Below are 20770 nucleotides of genomic sequence, written 5' to 3'. Positions count from 1 at the left end.
TTCTTCTGTCCTGAGTTTGTATATGTGACATTATTTCACTGCACTTTTTAAACCATGTGTCTCACAAGCTTAGCAAAACTAGTAGACAGTCCTATTTACAGTGTATGTAATTAGCTACAGAGCAAATGAAAAAGTTTTCAGATGCATTGTGACCTGACAAGGCACTCTTTTTTTACTGCAGTTTGCACTTGGCCATCAGAGTATGCTTAAATTTAAAGTACATTTTCCATAAGACCATTAACAGCAATCTAAGGTCTTTTTTCCACTGCACAAAGTCCTGGATTGGACCAGAAAACTAGGACAGCTTTTTTCCATCATTACCAAAGACTCAAATTTTATTGTTTTTGACACCTGCTCAGAATTGGTACCAAGAGTATGTCAACGTACTCATCTCAAGGGTGTTCTCTTCTGTTTTTGGTCACACTTGCAGCTGAAGCCAACAACTTAGTGATTTTTTACTCTTCCAGGTGAGGATAAGTCTCCAAGCACTATGACATGACCAATAAGAGCACCTGAATGTCATTGGTATGTTGATGCATCTATTGCTATTTTTCAGAGTTACTACTTTGTAAAGAGTTTGTTAAGGTGACATAAGCTGGTTAGAAAGCTCGGTAAGGTGACATAAGCTGTTTAGGAAACACTTTACTGTAGGGCAACTTTTCATAAGGCTATATGACATCTTCACAAGCTTGCTGTGACTACTGACACAACTCTACATAAATGTTTATAAATGCTTATTCCAATAGGCACCACCTGTCATAAAGGCTACTTTAGCTGACTTTAAACAAAATTGGCAAAAGTACCCTTTATATCACATGACACCTACTGGAATGACCATTTATGAACATTTATGTAGAGTTATGTCAGTTGTTATGACAAGCTTATGTAGCTGATATGTAGCCTCATGAACAGTACCATACAGTAAAGTGTTACCGAAAGACATGTCATACTTGCTTCCCCAGAAGTGTTTTTGCTCTTTTTCCAGACTCATCAGGGAAAAATATAAGCTTTGCTTGATTCTACATGTAAACTCGTGTAATTGTAGATATCTGTGTAAGTTTTTGAGGGCAGAACAGGGCAGTTGTGTCATTCCAGCCAATAAGTTAAGCTAAATATCTAGCAAGATGGCTAATTAGCCAAATTAAATGCTGTAGAGTGGCCTAAAATGACAAAAAAGACAATTAAATCCATAATTGCGGTTATTATATGTGTTCTAAATGTCTCTCAATTAGGTGGGCAGTGAACTAGAACTGTAGGTCTGCTGGTTCCTGTTTGAATCAGTTGTGTTTGAATGTGCAGTGGAAAACGGTCAAGCAGTACAGATTACATATACACAGTATACACAGCCAAACCAAAATATGCTGACCACTGATCTATGCCAGTGTAACTAGCATTCCACAGTCACTATGCCACTTTATTACTGATCCAACGCATTTCAATGTCTTGATCCCCTCTAACAAGCATCCTTCTAACAAGCATCACTTCACTCATTGCTCATTACCCTGTCCCTTACATCACCCGCTGATGTCACCTCTGCTGGTCATAGACACTACCGGCAGTGAGCTGAGGTCAGCTTCGTTTTCCAGAATGGGAATTAATCGTAGTAATGAAGCGGAGAGGCTGATCCTGGGCCTGCTGTTAGTGGCAGTCATGGCTGGCTGTCATTGCTAATGAGTTATAGCAGGAATCACTCCTACCTCAGATCAATCACACAAATTGCGGTAGCCATTAAGGACTAACACCCCCCCACCTCCTCAACACAGCCCACCATCTTGTGTGCAGCCAGGGCAAAACACATCCTCAGATAGCATTAGTGTCACAGCAATGCCCCTCAAATCATAGATAGAACTTTTGTCAGTTGTTTCTCCAGTTTTGCAGATTTAGCAAAGAAAAAAGGGCAGATCTAAGTTCAAATAAAACATGCTAATTTACTTAACCCTTTTACTCATTGCCAGATATACATTCAGAGACTTAGGCTTTGTCTCCTTTAACTCATTAATATATGCCCCCTGAGTAGTTGTGTTGCATGTACGTCCACATTGGTCATAGTACAATAGATCAGCATGTGGAATTGGAGCTTTCTGTGTGCTACCTTGTTTCCTATGACTGTATAAAAGAAGTTCTATGCTCCCTTTATTGTTGATGCACTGCAATGGTTTCTGAGTGAGTGTATTCAGATGTTCAGAATGCATTTCACGTTGTAATAGAAATGCTTAGTATTGATTTGTTTCATCAGATTAAAAGACTTTACAGACCAAGTGCAAAATTATGCAAGTAGCAAAGAATGTCTTTTTGCACTTGAAGACATTCTGCCTGTTTGTTGCTTTTGTCAAGGTGTAAACAAGGAAAAATTCCAAAAAAGTGTCATGTCTCTTGTGTGCAGTTTGTGTTTTTGTGTTGTTTATTTGCGTTGTGTTTGGTGTGTAATGCTGCATTTACATTAGAGTGGTAGACAGTTGACAGCAAACTGGATATTCCATTGTTTTCAGTGGAACACTGGAGCGTACTGCAGTGGTCATTCCTTCAGGAGTTAATTTTTCCAACATTTGCTGTCAATCTCTGCAGAGGAATGAACCAGATGTTCATTTTTTGGGGAGCAAACAGCTCACTATTGAAGGCCAGGTGCACTCAGTATTTTACAATTAAAAATACAGAGCAGCCTCCTGCCTTTTTGCACATTTAATAAACAGTCCCACTGCTAATGCTTCCCTCTATTAATCAACCACTTTTGCCTGTAATGCTGTCACCATGGCAACGTTTATATGGTTGGTACATTTGGTTACCTCTATGAGTCACAGAACATTTTTTTTTTTTTCAATGCATTTTTCAACATTTTTGTTTAGTCTTAAGAATAAAATGTGACTTTGCCAAAATGTTTACTTGGTAAACTTGGTTTTTAATAGTATTTTGTGACAAATTAAAATCTATGAATTACTAGTTTTGTTATGGTCATATTTCTTACGTATAAAAATAAATACAACACATCCAACAATAGAATAACAATAAAAGGAGAAGAGATTAAAATGCAGAAATGTTTTCAAGGCCTTTGACAAGCTAGGTGTCCTCAAATTTTTAATTAGTCATGTACAGAAATATGAATATCAAACATTACACATAAAAGATACCTTCAAGTGTTTGGCCATTCCAGATTAGATCCAAGAAAGAAGTTCACCTGCACAAGCTCAAAGCACCTCTATTCATTAGAGATAGAGTCTCAGTAGTCTGAGCAGTAACACTGACTGACAGGCTGAGAGTCGGCGCTGTAGAGATGCACAGGGCTTCCTATGAGGCAGGAAGAAATACCACTCACAAGTTCATCTAGGCCGGGTAATTGCCTTCCCCTGCAGCCGACTCGTCATTATTTCCAGCAACCTGCCTGCCATGATGGTGTGTGTTGCTGAGGTAATCGAAGGTCCAGAACCGCAATTAATAAGGGAAATGGGCAGTCGGCACTGATTAGAGAGAAACCACTGGGAAAAGTCTCCTGAGGCTTTGACGCTTGAGAGGACAGAAAAGCCATGCGGTGCACGGACGAAGGAGCGGCTCAGAATTTCCTCTGCAGGGGAGGTTTTTACAGTAGGTTAAGCTCAGTGTTCACAAAGCTCAACCCATGCATTTTATTAGTATGGATTATGATTGATTCACTGGCAACCAAGCAAAGTTGAGATGCTTCGCACAGCAAGCTCAGAAACTAAGATGTGGACAAAAACACAGACCATGGCAGGCGGTTACCTTGAAAAGCATAGAATCTACGGCACACAAACCGGGAACGAAACAATGCTGCAGGTCCCAATTACAAATACCACACCAGTAGTTGTGTAATAGGGTCACACTATTAAAAATCTCAACAGGCCAGCACTGTTTTACCCTCTGGACACAATTAAAAAGGGGAACACCACAAAAGCACCTTGAATATGAGTGACAGAAGGTCAGAAACATGGAACAAAACAAAAGCAAATGGCCTACAGGCAAGGGGGGCTGGTTTAGTGTACATTTTGAAAGAAAAAAAAGAAAAAAAAACAAGCAGTGCTCTTTTGTTCGAGGAACTCATGTCAAAATCTATACAGAGCTTAAAAAAAAACACCATCTCAAAGCATTTCAGTTGCTGACAGTGAACCTCAGCTAGTTCACTTCTAAACACAAACCATACCGAAAACCCTGAGAATCATTTGGGAAAAAGCCAGACAATCGGCCTACGTTTATCTCATGCAATGATGATGCAAGCAAAGATTTGAGTGATGAATGCTCTTCCTCTGTCCTTCTGCTTCACCATGTGCTTTTAAAGTGATATAAAATCTTTGCAATCTGTTTGAGTCTGTCAGCACGGAATAAAAATCAATCACTGATTAAAGCTAACACACAGAAGCCAGGAATAGTCCTGATGTTAGATGCAGGACATTAACCCTTAAAAGTCTCTGTTATGGCTAGCAATAAAAAAGCATGATGTAATTAGATACTAAACATTTCTCAGCTTCTCGTAGCTCATTAAAACAAGTAGAGGTAGTTGAAGTGTCAAATTTGAAGTTTCTTGTAAGGTTGTATCTGCTTCTAAACCATCAACTGAGACCGTATTTGGACATCATCAAATAAAAAAAATAATTTTCACTGTCAAAGTACTATACGTGAACTATATGTTAGTGCTACATGTACTAATGTAATTGTGAATACCCCTTGAGGTCATATTTATTTACAGTTTGAATTAAATGCAAACCTATTGCTCTGTATTGCTCTTATTTTGCAGAGAAAAATATCCCCCTTCACATTTTTGCCATTTTTGTCATTGTTTGACACAGTCAAACGGAAGGTAGTCAGAAGTGCAGACTCAAACTTGTCGGTACAGAATGCAAATCAAACTCAACTGTGTTAGGTAAGTAACAATGTAATTTAACCCTTTAGAGCCTAAGCCTAAAAGTGGCTGGCTGGGCATATCTTTACATTTTTGACTGTAACTTGGTGATATATTACACTATTATCAAGTGATCTTTATGTTTTGATTCAACAAAAACACAGCTTTTCACAAATACCTGTTGACAGCTAATTTCAAGGTTTAAAGCAGCTCTATGTTAGATTTTTTCTTAAAAGAAAAAAAAGGAAGATAATTCATTTACAACCTCGGACAACACATCCTTCACCAAGTTCTGACTCAGTTCTCTGTGAGAACTCTTTCAGTGTGCTCCAATCTTTAGATTCATCCACTTGGGGAAGGGGTTCAAAATACAACTGATGTTACAAAATGTTCTTCTGCACATTGCTTGCCATCACACATTTTTACCAGAGAGGTCTATGCAGGGTGCTCTAAGGCCAAAACTCACTCACTCATGATCTGTTTACCCTCCCGGGTTGTGGGAGGTGCTAGAGCTTATCCCGTGTACACAGGCAGGAAACACCCTGGACAGATCACCAGTCCATCACAGGGCAGAGAGACAGACAGACATATTCACACCTAGGGGCAATTTAGCATCTCCAGCTGGCCTGACTGCACATCTTTGGATCATGAGAAGAAACCCACACAGGCTCAGGGAGAACATGCAAACTCCACAAAGAAAGGACCCTGGTCACCCAGCTGGTGAGGTGACAGCACTACCCACTGTAAAAATATCAGTCTACAAGTTTCTCTACAATGAACCATTTCACATCAAACCACACGGAATGACTTTGTCTCCATCTCAATGATTGAATTATGCAGTAAGTCAATGGAATTCCTCTTTAATTATGCTTCTATGTAACTAAATAGCACAGCAAAATGACAGTAATAATAGATGTCTAAAGGGTTACTGTTTGATGTCGTTCAGCAGGATTGATACAGACCTTATAGCTAGGCCCCAGCTGATGGATGGCGAAGATCTGCGCAGGGTTTAAAGCTTCACTGAACACATAGATGGCACCAAGCTGTCCGCAGAACACTCGGTTAGCGTCCGCTGTCTCAGACGAGCCGAGGAAACATTTGTCATAGCTCTGTGATAAGGAGACAGAGGAAAAGACAGAGAACAGGAGCAGGAGAAACAGATGGAGTTTTAATGGCACCTACGCTGAAGCACGAGTACATCGGTAGGTGTTATTTAAAGTTTAAAGCAAAGCACTGAGATTTGGCAGAAGGCTGTACAGTAGAAAGGAAACAAATGCAGCAAGCAAACATGGCAATCAGGAAGAGCTAGATTACTGACAGAGTTCAAAAGTTTGTTGTGAGCAACTTTGAAAAACGATGCAAATGTTTGCAGAATCTGAAACTGACGTCATCGAGTTTTGAGTTAATTCAATTCAACCTATTAATAATGACTTACTGGATAGTGGATCACTTACTGGATCACTCAGATGGACCATGAGATGTGTAGCCATTTACATCTAGCTATTCAATTTGTCTCAAATGCTTCTTCAGTGACCACTTTTGATCTGATTTCATGACTGGAAGAAGCAGTGCTCATTTACTATGTCCGTTTCGAACCCTGTTTATTATGAGACAAAAAGTGTGCTGCGAGTCCTTGTTTGTGTAACAAACATTTAGCTCACAACTTGTTAACAAATGGCAGAGGAGATGGAAAAATAAGCTACACAGGTGTTATCCTCTCTGCTGAGATGACCATTGACCGTATATATAAACTGGACTCAGTCACCCCACTGTTTTCAATGTATCAGGTGAGGCCAATCGCGTCTCTTCCTTGCTTCTCGTACTGAAATCTTATTTTTCAATCTAGCATGAATTTGTAATTTCCATAATTTATGCGTGAAACTGCGCAGGCACCTCAGTGATGCAAATCTAAAGCATGCTGCTTGTAGGAGCTGCCCAGCACATTTTTGAGAACGTGTTGAAGGGAAGATAAATCATCACAACCACTCAGCACAACACACTGCATTTTCACCACATAATGAATCTTAGTTGTTACTTCCTCCACCTTTAGTTGTTTGTGCAGAATATACTCTAGAACTAGAGATGAGAACAAGAGGAAGACAACACAGCGAAAACAGCCTCAACTAAACGTATTAAAGTGCTGATCATTATATAATAAACAAATACATGAATTATAATAACTGTCAATAATAATAATGACAATAATAATAATAATAATAGTTATTATTGTTATGCACTGAACCAGCTCCTTGCTTTGTCTTATTGTGGAGCTTCAACTTCCAATATTACATTGCAGTCTTTTGAGTCGCAGTGTTATCACATCATTTTCTGTGTTATCTCTATTGAAGATAAATGTTTATTCTGAAGCTGTAAAATGATGGTCAAGCCTGTGAATCAAATGACAGACAGTCCAGTCTTTGTGGAAGAGAACAGAGCCGTATGGTGTGCCTGTCTCTTTAGAATAGAATCAACCCAAAATTTATGGAGGTGAATGGACAGCTTCTTTCAAACGGTCCTCTCATGTCTACGCAGCTCAATTCCAGGGACACACTTTGGCAGGCAAAAGTTGGGGGCCTGGTGATGATGCAGCTCAAACAGGATGCATGTTAAAACTGACAAAAGCACTAGTGGAGCTTAGTCGTGCAATATAAATTGTGGGATTTGACTCACCAATTCATTCTTTATAGTTTCCCTAAATTCTCACAGACGGTCTGAGCAACAACCTTTCAATCTGGACATCATATCATAGGATAACGTCACAGGACCGCTAATGGAGCTTGAAGTTCAGATGACTACAGGAGACCATTCACTGCAATTAGTAGTGCCAGGCTGTAAAAACTGTGGAAATTACAGATTCATACTGGATTTAAAAATTTGATCTCAGTAATCATGACTCCAGGTACTACAGGTCAATAGGGCAATTTTTTTAAAACTAAAGATATTTTTTGAAGTTTTCCAAAAAAATGACACTTAGATATTCAGATGTCATCTAATCAAATTTGCAAAGAAAAATAGTATAAACTAAAAATCTAGCCTTTGGATAATGTTACAGTGGGGAATTACTCCAGTGAAGGTCTTTCAGGTCATTTACACACAACCTGCCATAAATCCACCTATTAGCAATATATTAAAAATTCCTCCGTAATATCCTTCAGAATATGAAAAGTTGGAGTGAACATGTAAAATGCTATGAATTAATTTCGTGAAGGAATTCTAGAAGCAGAGATTTTTGGTTCTGAATGGAGAGAAAAGGTGAATTTAAGAAAAAATGGTTTGAAATATGTGCCTTAAAACTGTGTGACCTCTGAAAAAAGCACCACTTGTATGAATCTGTCATTATTTCAAAGGAAACAGGCATAACTGGAAACAAGCTTTTCATTTATATATAACATGATGTGGCTGTGTCAGCTGTGGGTGGAACTAAGTCTTGATTAAAGCTGCTAAATTATGTTAAATACAGTTAGTAGCAAGTGGATGTAAACTGACCAAAAACGCTAAAATAAACACACATCTGTTGAGTTTAGCTATGTGTTATAAAACACTAGTTAAACGATTAATGCTGCTAAATGTTTTAATCTCTAGTTTCCTAGTTTGACCCTTCGAAGCCCAGTTACTGAATTGGTGAAAGTAATTAACTAGAGAAGATATTGTTATTAATCTTGATTTATTATTTTAAGCAGTGCTAGTGTAGACATTTTATGATTGCAAGTTATAGACGCAACTTGAAAAAATGAGTGATGGGACCAAAATGGTAATTTCTGACAGTAGTTTCTTGCCTAAACTAAACTAATCCAGCTCAAACAGGGCCAAACGCAAACACGATCAGCTAGATGAAACATCAAGTGTCCCCAAACTTTTGACAGGCAATGTATGTCAATAAAACATTTTGCACACAGATAAAGAACCATGCATTCAGAACCGCCTCAACATACCCCCACCCCCACTCCGCCTATCATGATGACAAATAAATCTTCAAATAAAATAAGTGTTTTGAAGCGTCAGTGGGCACGAGGCAAGGACTGATGCTGAAAAGGGAAAACAGAAATGAATGCGCTTTTGACAGAGTGTGGAGATAAAGCTCTGTATGTGCTGGAGTCTAATTTCACAGCGTGCTGACGGTCAAACAGCAGCGCCAGGCAGCCCTGCAGCATCAAACATCAAAACAGCAGAGGGACGCGGTGGGGAGCGCATCGGTGTCTCTTACGTCGTTGGTGTTGACATGCCAGGCCATGTCGCCGTACGACACCAGCTGACCGTTGACGTAGCAGCGAATCTCACTGTTTCTCCAGCGGTTGTAGATGTGCACGATGCTGATCATGTACCACTGCAGACAGAAAAGGAGAGGAACAATGTATAGCAATGCTGGACAAGCTACTTAAACATGCAGCAACCAGTTATTCTACAATAAATTAGCTCAGCTACATGAAAGCTATGTTTCGGAGAAATGCAGCTGGCTACTATGAGCCAGAGGGGGGAACAAGTCACTAAGTTGGAAGTAACAAGTAAGTCTCAAGTCTTCACACTCAAGTCCCAAGTCAAGGGATTCATTTCCTACAAAAAAGTAGCAACAGTAGGTTATTACACTGAAGACTGATTACACTGAAGACTGATTACACTGAAGACGGTGTCTTTGACAGTAAAAAAACTATAATGACCTCCTAGTTTAGGAAGATGTTCTACAGTTGTAGAGTGAACATTTGTTTTTTTTGTTGTTTTTTTTTAAGTGCAGCATATTTTAAGCTTTTCTTTTCTATCTTAAGCTTTTTAGATAGATAGATAGATAGATAGATAGATAGATAGATAGATAGATAGATAGATAGATAGATAATACAGACATACTGTCACATAGACAGACAGACAGACAGATAGATAGATAGATAGATAGATAGATAGATAGATAGATAGATAGATAGACAGATAGATAGATAATACAGACAGACGGACGGACGGACGGACGGGCGGACGGACAGACAGACAGACAGACAGACAGACAGACAGACAGACAGATAGATAGATAGACAGACAGATAGATAGATAGATAGATAATACAGACAGACGGACGGACGGACGGACGGACGGACGGACGGACGGACAGACAGACAGACAGACAGACAGACAGATAGATAGATAGATAGGTAGATAGATAGATAGATAGATAGATAGATAGATAGATAGATAGATAGATAGACACTTTGTCAGTTCTGACAGGTTTGGCAGCACTGAGGAAGGTGGTCTTCTCAGTTTTAAGTGTGAAACATGCTATAAATGTCTTTTCAGGTGAAGACTTTGCCGTCATGCCAGTTCTAGTTCATTTTCCGTCCTCCAGTGGAAACACAAATTTCACCCAGAAAACTTCTTTTAAGGGCGGCCGCGAGCAGGCACAGAGTCTAAAGCACTAAAATTTGAATTGAGACATGAATAATAGATCAGACGCTGGGCTGATTGAGAGAGAGAAGAGCTAAGTTTAAAAGCAAGGACACAGCTGTAGTGGGTACAGTATAATTTTGAGGGAGCTGAGCTCCTAATGAGTTTTATAGTGGCTTCTCCAAAGGGTCAAAATGTATTTGTGCAGAGGGAGAAAATCTAGTTCACGCAGCAACATGAACATGAGATCGCATACTCTGTTATTATATATACAGACTGAGAGAGGACTGTCTTGTTAAAATATCCCATCTTAAAAAAGCAGAATATATTGCAATATATTGTTGATATTTTCCAAAATCTACATGGATATTGTTACACATTTTTAATACAGTGTTTGTATGAGGCAATTATATGTTGCTTCTCTTTCTCAAATGAAACTCAATTCTTTTTCTGGCCAATTAAATTCACATTTAAACCACCAACAACACAGGAAATCATAATTTCTGTAGAAATCATAATTTGCTCTCAGCCTACAACTATGTTATCCTACTTTATTTTTCTTTAAATGACAAACATAAAGTTACAAGTGTTCACATGCACAAAATACAAGACAGCCAATCAGAACAGAGTTAATTTACATATATTAGTCTTAAAGGCCCAGTAAGAAAAACTGTTTAATTCTAAGTAAGAGAGGTTGGAAAGTGGTTGCTTAAAAATGAATTAAGAGTGTTAAAAGACAAATGCAGGATATGGGCCCTTTAATGCATTTTTATCTTGCACACATAGACATTCTTATGTGCCATAACAAACATATTAATCTTTTATCAAATCTGTAATCACTGCATCTAATCATTAAAGGAAAAAATTCCAGCTTTAATTGAACACAACTCTAGCCAAGCCAAATGGCCAGAGATAAAAAGGAATTAAAAACCAAATACAAGCCCACATATATTCACTGAACCCATGGGTGGAAAAAAGGCTTTACACTCCTTTTAATCACTTATATTACCCTTAAAATAATTTCACCTGACACTAAATTCACATTTAATCAGTCTATAGACCTCAAAGCGGACCTAATTGCTTCGGGCCATACATCAGCATGCTCATTTTAATTGTCTGAAAGGTAGCAGATGTGTAAAGGATGAATCAAAGAGGTCTATATAAAATTGTAAATATTTCTAAAGACGTCTGAAGCTGTTGTTTTTAACGTGACATGCAGAGAAACACTCAAGCATGATAAATGTCCCAGCAGTAAAAGAATAGTTTGGCAGAACACCACATTTATCCAATTTTCACCTTTCCCTAAATATAGTTGATCAGCCAGAAAGAATGTTTGTTTCTTTAGTTTACTATATCTGTTCTCTATAAAATGGATAAAAGTATATTGCCAAGCTAAATACAGTAGTTTTTACAGACAACAGTATCTCACAGAAACCTGTCACAGTTCCCCTGGTAATGTCCCACCCCATTTTTGTTTCCTTCATTCCATCCTAGCTCTGTGCTTTTGTCATCTCCTTCACCTGTGTCTTGTTTGTAGCTCCACTGAATAATTGTTGCCTATAGTCACCTTGTTTGTAAGCATTGTTGTTTTCTTCCTGTTCTTGCATTTTTCACTCACTGTGTTTGTTTTCTATCATTGTTTTACCCATGAATACCCTAGAACTCTCTGTACTTGCCTGCTAATTAATTCTAGTTGTAAATCCGAACTTCAATAAGCTTGCAATTGCATCCTGCTTTGCTATAAAACCACATAAGCAATTAAATTTGAAATTACTTAACAAGACAGTGTGGTTCGAGGCGAGTGTTTAATGATTAAGACGTGCAGTTTGCACAATGCTAACTGGTGATCATAAGCATCCATTACCTGTTAGCTACATTAGTCTTGTAACTCCACTGCAAAACCAACTTAGCTGATCGACTTGATTTGTGATTTGGGGGAAAAATGTGTACATTTGATTTTTTGGCTTTAAATTATTTTAATCCATTTGGATTTTATTATAGAAGTATCATCACACAAAGTTCTTAGCATGCTCAGTTACCTACTCGGACACAGAACCAACACAAATCAAAGAGCTTACTTTGCGAGGCTGGAAGTCGTACTTCACGCAGTGCTGGAAGCCTTTGCCTTTGGATTTGAGCGACGTCACGATCAAGCAGTTCCCCACAAAATGAGCCGAGTAGCCAACACCTTTACTGGTGCGGAAGCTGTCGAAAAGACACAAGCGTACATGTGAAATACATCAACAACCTTTCACGAAATCTCAACAGATGAGCCATATCAGCCTGCACAACATTACCAGTGAGAGCAACATTTCAACAAGTCAATATAATTAGTTCGCTAATGGTTTGCTAAGCCCTCAGGATAGGACACCCACACCTCTTCACTACATCGCCTGTGTGTGTTTAAATGATTCATTATGGTAGCTGCTGTTGGAATCCCCAGCTCCACATTTATGAATGCTAATATATGGAACTTTTAGCTTCTGTAGCAAACACATTCAATCAGCACTGCTGGGGTGATTCATGCACCAAACATCTTGCTCCTTTCATCAGACATTCAGTCATGTATATACACATAAGGGTGCTGTCAGGACAAAATCCTAAATCTCTATTGTTTTCAGTTAGTTAATAACTTGTAAGCACTAGCTGCTCTTAATACTGTGGGAAAATGACATCATTAATAGGCCTGAAGAAATGCTAGTTAAAGTAAAATCTTGTTACACTAAAGCTACACTGTGTAAGTTTTGGGGATTTGGACCTCTCTGGTGGAAACTGAATGCACCATGCAGAATAACATTTTGTAATGTTAGTTCTGCATCAGATCCCCTCCTCAAGTTGATACATCTGGTGAAAGAGTATTCAAAAAATAACTGAGTCAAAATTTAGTCTAGAACAGGGGTCGGCAACTGCAGTGAAATAAAGCTTTGCTGGTCGTTAACAGTATTAACAATAAATGGTCTTAAACATTGGAGTTAATGTATAACTGCTAATTCAACCTTTAACCTTGAAAGTTAGCGCACAGACTGCTGGTCTCATAGCAACACAGATAACAATCTGGCCTGACTAGTAGTTTACGAAAGAATGGACTTATTTGCATTTATAATCACTCCAGTTTCCTGAAATGTTTAATCTGCAACGAGAAACTGTCAAACACTAAAAAGTCATGAAGCTGAAGTCTCTTCTCATTCAATTTTTTTTTGTTACAATTTAAATAGGGCCTGCTGCAGCATTTAAGGTGGAATGTGAAAATTCAAACAAGAAGCTGGCGAATGAGAAACTGACTTCAGCCTTGTAAAAAGTCGAATGTTTAGAGACATTTCTCGAACTGTTCTGCTTTTGGAAAAGTTTCCTGCCAGAGATGTGAGAAAAGTGATCATAGCTGAGCTAAACTGTAGAGCAAAGTAAGTCTGTGTTTTCGTTTATATTAAATTTGTTAGCCTATACTAGTACAGCAGCACATACTGAGACATACTTACAGCCAAGATGGTAAAATGGACATAAAATGTGGTTTGAAAAGACAAAATGGCTCTTCTTAACATTTGGGTTGCCGACCCCTGATCTAGGACATGTCTTCCAAGGATGGAAGAGAATTATATACTACTGTCATCACATTTTCATTGGTATAATGTTGATTTTGCATTGTAGACTTAAACATGGAGCTGGAACGTTTCTATGAGCCTGAGTGTGTAACATTAATACGGGAAGACACATGACATGCTCTGAAAAACACCCACAAAATCTGACCTCTGACTTTTAAATTATTATTTCAGGCTTTATAGGGTGGCTTGCAGCAGCACACAGACATCATATTTTAGTGTATTCCTTTTTTCTCCTGAATCAGCAATGCTGCTTCTTTCAACGTTAACAAAAATCCTACATAGTGCAGCTATAACTTACACTGAAAGTGACTGACTCTCAGCTGTGCTGTGGTATGGACTGCAGAAAGTGACAAACGTTCTGTTTCTCACGCTGCCTGGCATGCAGGGCATTTTTTGAGGGAGAGTATGAGAGAGTAGTACTGTAGTTGGCACAGGCAAACACCACTGTAGATGGCTGTTTGGCATTGAATCTGGCTCTGAGTGCTTTGGCTAAAAGCCGCTCTTCAGAGCTCTGTGCAGATCCCACACGGCCCAGCTATGTTACCAACAGCTTCTTCAACAATAGACTGTAATCACCACTTCACTTCTACAGTGACAAATCAAATCCACTGTTTTCCCCTTACATCAAATGTAGTAAATTAATTCATTTTAAAGTCCTAACAGATCATCAAAAGACTGGGTATCTCCCACCATCTGACTGGCCCTTTTTTGGGCGATTGAAATTTTGGGGATCACACATTCTTTAATGTTTAATTTATTAATATATAATATATATTAATATATATAAATTATTATTTAGTAAACATATTTATGTGAGGGTAATGGATGTAAATATGTGATTAGTGTGATAGTTTTTAGAGTTTTAGACGCACATGCACTAAATTGTGCTTGTGCCTTACACTTCATTAAAAATTCATTATATTGAAAAGTTCATGAGTGCCTTTTCACCATTGTGCTCTTTTCTTGCTGTATTTTCTTCTTTGGCATGCTCAGTTTTCATTGGCTGATGAAGGAGTCTATTCAAATTAAGTCACTGACAAGTACAGGATTATGTTCAGATGGGTCGAAAGAAAATCAAATGTTTGATATATTCCGACTAGTCTGAATAGATATATATGTTCTAAACATACTTATTACATATATTTTTATATTTATATTTTTGCAATCTATGAAAATGTATTAAATACATTTTAAAAACATTTTAAATGTATTTTCCACATATATTTATCAAAAATATTTTTTTTGATGTGTATATTAAATATATTAAAATTGTATGTAGTTTTAAGAAAGGTTACAGAAATAACTAAATATACACAACCTGAATGAACGGTACCAACTTTGCATTAACCATGTACATATGCAGACAGCACTTACACAAAATGTATTTCATATAAACAAGATATCAAATCATAACTGCATTTTCACTGTGTATCAATATCTTGCCTTTGCCATGTAAACGTAAACTTGTATTCCAGTATCTGGAACCATTATCATTGGATACTAATTACATTTAAAATACTGCAATACAAATGTACAAGTATTCTGGCTATTATTTACAAATGTATTTTATAAATACTTTTACATATATAATATTTTCCTGTACATTTTCAAATAAATGTACTTTAAAATAAAATATAAAAATATTTGGTTAATATGGCAATATATTCTGAAATACATTTTAGTGTTTGGAATGTATTTCGGTATGGATTGCGATGTATTTGAAATGCATTACAAATATATAAAAATATACACCCATATAATTTATTTCCATATAGGCAGCCAGACTGAGAATCTGGGCTAATATTAGGGTAAAGGCCATGTAGTGTAACCCCAGCTTTAATATATACAGTTTGCTTCTTTAGTTTTGCACTGGAGCTACAAGATAATGTATCTAAAGCCACAGATGATTCTTAACTTACTATTAAAAGTTAACAGTTTGAGGCAAGCCTAATTGATACAGTATAAGCTTCCATTACTTGTTACCTACATCAGATTCGTAGCTCCAGTGCAAATCTAAAGAAGCAAACCTCAGACGCCAAACATGATGGACTTTGTGTAGGGTATGGGTAAAATTGTGGATGTTTGAACTATTGCTTTAACTCTGAGGTGCAATGAAACCAGATCTACCGAACCATCAAAACAACAAGAGGGTCTTTGTGTCCTGTGACTCAAGCATCACAACAATACACACAGAAAAAACTCTTGTGTCTTATACGGTGAGGTAAATGAAGACCTTTGCAATAGCTGACCGTCTTGGAGTCTTTAATCCTCTGCCCTTTCCCAGGACAGACTCAAAGGAAATTAACATGGATCAGACACTGATAACGGCCAAGATAGGGCCACTTCTGTCCTCTGGCTACAGAACAGTGTCTCAAACTAAAATGTAGCTCAGAGCTTCAGTTATCTATACTAAATATATGCAACACTTGAAACTGTTAAACATCCTCTTGTAGACATCAACTTTGCATTGTGAAATTTCTTAGGAACTCGTTTCAAGAGATTTTTCTAATTCTGGTCTGGGGCTGAGGGTTGGCTGAGAGCTGTGAGGACTGAGAGAGGGGCCTGAAACAAGATTAGCATGGTACATCACCCTGGACCTTTCATAGGCAGAGCTAAGCCTGTATGGTGTCTGAATACAAATGGTACAAACACTAAAACACAGTCAGGGTATATGGGGTTATGTACAAACTTTATATTCACAAAGATAGAAGAAAGATGAGACTCTTCAGTCATACATATGCAATTTTTGTGAAATGGAAGAATCTTAGAGCAACAAGAGCTCAGCCACAAAGCAGCAGACCACACAAACTCACAGTGTGGGGTTGCTGAGTGTTGAAGCGCGTAGAGCATAAAAAATCACCTATGCTCTGTTACATCATTCCCTATAAAGTTCTAAACTGGCCTTGGAAGCAAAATCAGCACAAGGTCTGTGCATCTGTAACTTCATGAAATGGGTTTTCATGGCTGAGCTGCCAGATACAAGCAGAAGATCACCATACACTATGCCAAGCATTAGCTGGGGCGGCGTAAAGCACGTCACCACTGGACTCTGGGGCAGTAGAAACGTGTTCTCTGGAGTGATGAATCATACTTCACTATCTGGCAGTCTGATAGATGAATCTGAGAGGAATCTGGGGAGAACGCAACCTACCAGAATGCAAAATACCACCTGTGAAGTTTGGTGGAAGAGGGATAATGGTCTGGGGCTGTTTGTCAGGGTTTGGGTTCAGAGTTCTGTGTTGATTAAAGCAATAAGCCATGAGAGGCCATGAGCTACTGCGATTTTATCACAGGGAAGGTCACAGTAACTCACAGCTTAAAGTGGCTTATCGCTTTTACAAAACAGCGGCCAACATAAAGTATGATAAAATACACAAAGTTCACTAAGTAGGAATTTAAATACTGGCTCCTGCACCACAACATGCATAACGCATCTTAAAAAACAGCCATTTGGAATTCAGCCACATCCATACTCGACAAATAGCGCATTATTTGTCTGCAGAAGCTAGAATTTCAAAACATACACACTATTTAGGGAGTACAGAGTCTGGGTTTGATGCTACTTCTGGCACTTCTGACAAGACTTTCATATTACAGTTGTACAGTGAATCTCGTCATGAGTACTTTAATTTGAGCATGTGATATTAATGTTGGATTTGTTTAGCCTGTTAACCTGTTAGTTCTAGTAAAGAAAATAAGCCCCTCAGTTTTAACAAAATCAGGTTCTTACTTCATCAGTACACTTGGTGGTTCATGCGAGCAGCATTAGAGTCAAATATTATTCAATTAATAGCACATGGATTCTTAAAGATGTGGTACAGTAATACAGAGATCAGTTATTGTGAGGGGGGCCTAGGTATGCGTATATCGTGTATTTTACAACAGCTTCGAGCATGGCTCAGCCAATCACACTTTAGGACCAGAACTATCCATTTTATAAATATATAACATCTACATCCCCCCTTCATTTATTTAATTTCTTGTCAGTCATCACATACAAGTTATTCATTTTTCAGGAGATATTTCTGAGGAGATTGGATCTACATTAATTTATTTCTTGCATATGGAAATGGAAAGTCAAAGTAAAATAAGTAAAAAAGTTGTTTTTTAAACTGTTAAAAAAGTTCAAAAACTGATGAAAAGATAACTCCTAACAACAATGAAAGACCAGGTAGACCACCAAAACTTTCCCCATTAGATTAACAATACTTTTACTTTTTAGAGAGAGGAGACAGTTACACTCTTGATTCAGATCTGAAAAAATCCACAGGTGTTTCTGTCCATCCTTCCACTGTGAGAAGACAACACTATAAGTCTGAAAGGATGTGTAGCTGTCAAGAAGCTCTTACCGAGAAAAGAAATAAACCAAAAATACACTGACCATTCCAGGGTCCAGACCTTGTGTAAATTTAAATGAGTTTCTGGCTTTTGTCCTGACACTTTTTTAATCACTTGTACTTTTGGCTGGAAATTAAATAAATCAAGCATGGTCTCTGACTCCTGCACAGTACTGTACATCTTCAGCCCATGTCCAGAACGGCTGACACATAATGATGACAAAGACTTTCCTTTTGTTTCATCTTCTTTGCACTCTTCCATTTCCCAATTTCAAATGTTTGCACAGCCCTTCCGTCCCTGCCACCATCCGTTCCCACCACACACACACATACACTCATACGCACACTTCTGTCTACACTGAGGCTTTACTCCATGTATCCTGGGACCGCTGCAGATAAACACAGTGCTTCCGGGCTATTGATCTCAGCTTTAATTAGCCACAAGTCTCTACATAAAGCACATCTTCTCTGCTCCAGACATTAAAAGCCCAAATTAAAACCTCTCTCCCCCTGCGGAGATCCGCCTCTGATTCCGGAACGTTCCGCCCACCCCAGGTTCACATTTGTATCGTGCAATCAGCAAAATCTGACCTAATTCTCTTTCATGCCAGCATAATCCACCGCATCATCACAAAGCAAAATCCCTTAACAAAGCTCATTCTGCATGTGGCGGAACAGGCAGGACATCAGGACATCAACACCCAAAAAAAACAAAGCATCCAGTCTAATCTTCTTAAAGACACCAGCTGCTGCCGGTTAGTCCAACCTGCAAGGCTCGTTCCTTAATTGTCAAGCAGATGTGTGATGGTGATTAACTCACCAGTAAAGGTAGGGTTTGTCCTTGTCTACGTTGATGTTGTTGAGGGGATCCATGCGGAACCAGGTGTTGAGACTGAAGCCGTTCTGATAAGGCCACTTGGCAATGGGAGGTAAAGCAATCGCCTGGCAAAAAAAAGAGCTCAGGAGATTCTTATCATTGCAAACAGTGTAGGCACATATTTTGTGTTTGTGTTGACCATGCCATGTTTTTTTTGGCTATTTGTTATGGCTATTTCACTTAAACCTGAGCACTTTGAGAAGCAGTTTATTAAATAAGAGATGCTGTAAATTAATAATTAGCTAAATAAATAAGAAGTAGAAGGAAAAAGAAAAATGCTAACAAATTGAGCTCCTTGAAACAGTGCTTGGACCCCTAACTATAAGCAAAAGTGGCAATGTGCGAGGACCAAACACCCCTCTACAAGTCATCCTCCCTTTTATGCTTACTACTGTTGCACCCCTTTATTGCTCTACACTTACCAGATATTTTAGTCTAAACACAATGAAGAGGGCAAGTACAGTCATTTGCAAAGGTTTGGATGTCCCTTGTTCTGTTGATTTTCTATGTGAAAATAAGTTAACACATCCTCTACAAAGAACATTTCCCCACAATTTTGTTAAAATTACTGCTTATTTGCAAAATTTAACATGCTTAAAAAAATAAAACATGATGGCTAGGGCCTGCAAGCAATAGCCATACTTCAGCCAGTTTGCACTGAAGTTCCTATAGTTACTGAATAATAAGCCTTAGCATGTAATAAGCTGGGATATTAAGGGTTAAACTCTTTTGCACTAAATGTTGCAGAAAAATGTCATATTTAAGTTTGTTCTCCGTAAGTATGTGTAAACTTATTTCCACCTAGAAAATCAACAAAACATGACATTTGACTGGGCGTATTCAGTTTGAACAATAGTGTCTTTGCCTTCCATATCTATACGATTGTTTTTGCAAAAAGAGTAATAATAATAATAATAATAAAAATAATAATAATAATAATGAGAAGAAGAAGAAGAAGAAAAGGAAGAAGAAGAACAAGAAGAAAAAGAAGAAGAAGAAAAGAAGGACAAATAGAAAAAGAAGGAGAAGAAGAGAAAAGAAGAAGAAGAAAAAGAAGAATGTAAGAAAAATATAATAAAAACAGCAATTGTTGTCATTATTATTATTATTATTATTATTATTATTATTATTATTATATTATTAATATTATTATTATTTCAGCACATAGTACTGGAACCCTATTGTTTTTGTTATCCCCACTTCTTCTTCAGCCTCTTCTCCTTCTTTTTCTATTTCTTTTTTTTATTATTATTACTATTAATGATCCTCATCAAATTAAAAGAACAGCAATTACTACAAAAAAAAGAACGAGCTCCTCACTTTTACAGAAGCAGTAAATGTAGATAGAATAATGCATTCATGATAAAAAAAAAAAAAATTGGATTATTTGAATGGACAGAAAACTCACAGCAGCACTCCGGCCGGGGAAGTTGAAGAAAGCGTCCGGCCCGTGTCTCTGTGGCATCTGATTCAGCACAGCCAGCAGCTTCACTGCATGCCTCGGCTAAGATTAATCATCAGAAATCAGAAATCCATGTATGCATTAGTGCCACAGCATGTTAAACATTTTCATGTACACTAGATTTAATTTTTGCTTGTCATACTTCAGTGCTTAAAGTCAAATATTTCAATATTGGCTAAAAATAATGAGGATATTACACATTATCACACATTATGTCAAGGTAACATAACAGATGCAAAAACATAACAATAGGCCTTGGCACTGTAGCGTTTTTAATGTACAATA

General features: G+C 37.9%; 1 protein-coding gene across 1 annotated transcript in view; it reads right to left on the bottom strand.

Moving 5' to 3' along the window:
* The window catches only part of LOC118826373 (neurobeachin-like), a 228458-nt gene that overhangs the window by 86676 nt on the left and 121012 nt on the right, over window positions 1–20770 (bottom strand). The window contains exons 7-11 of the mRNA XM_036597338.1: window positions 20432–20527; window positions 18967–19088; window positions 12289–12415; window positions 9051–9170; window positions 5809–5955 (exon numbers count right to left, since the gene is read on the bottom strand). Of these exons, the coding sequence (XP_036453231.1) occupies window positions 5809–5955; window positions 9051–9170; window positions 12289–12415; window positions 18967–19088; window positions 20432–20527 (612 nt within the window). The remainder of the gene's footprint in view (window positions 1–5808; window positions 5956–9050; window positions 9171–12288; window positions 12416–18966; window positions 19089–20431; window positions 20528–20770) is intronic.

The sequence above is a fragment of the Colossoma macropomum genome, unplaced genomic scaffold (assembly GCF_904425465.1).
Source record: "Colossoma macropomum unplaced genomic scaffold, Colossoma_macropomum, whole genome shotgun sequence".
In the NCBI taxonomy this organism is placed as follows: domain Eukaryota; kingdom Metazoa; phylum Chordata; class Actinopteri; order Characiformes; family Serrasalmidae; genus Colossoma; species Colossoma macropomum.
Note: the sequence above shows the minus strand (reverse complement) of the source record. Positions and strands in the feature narration are given on the sequence as shown.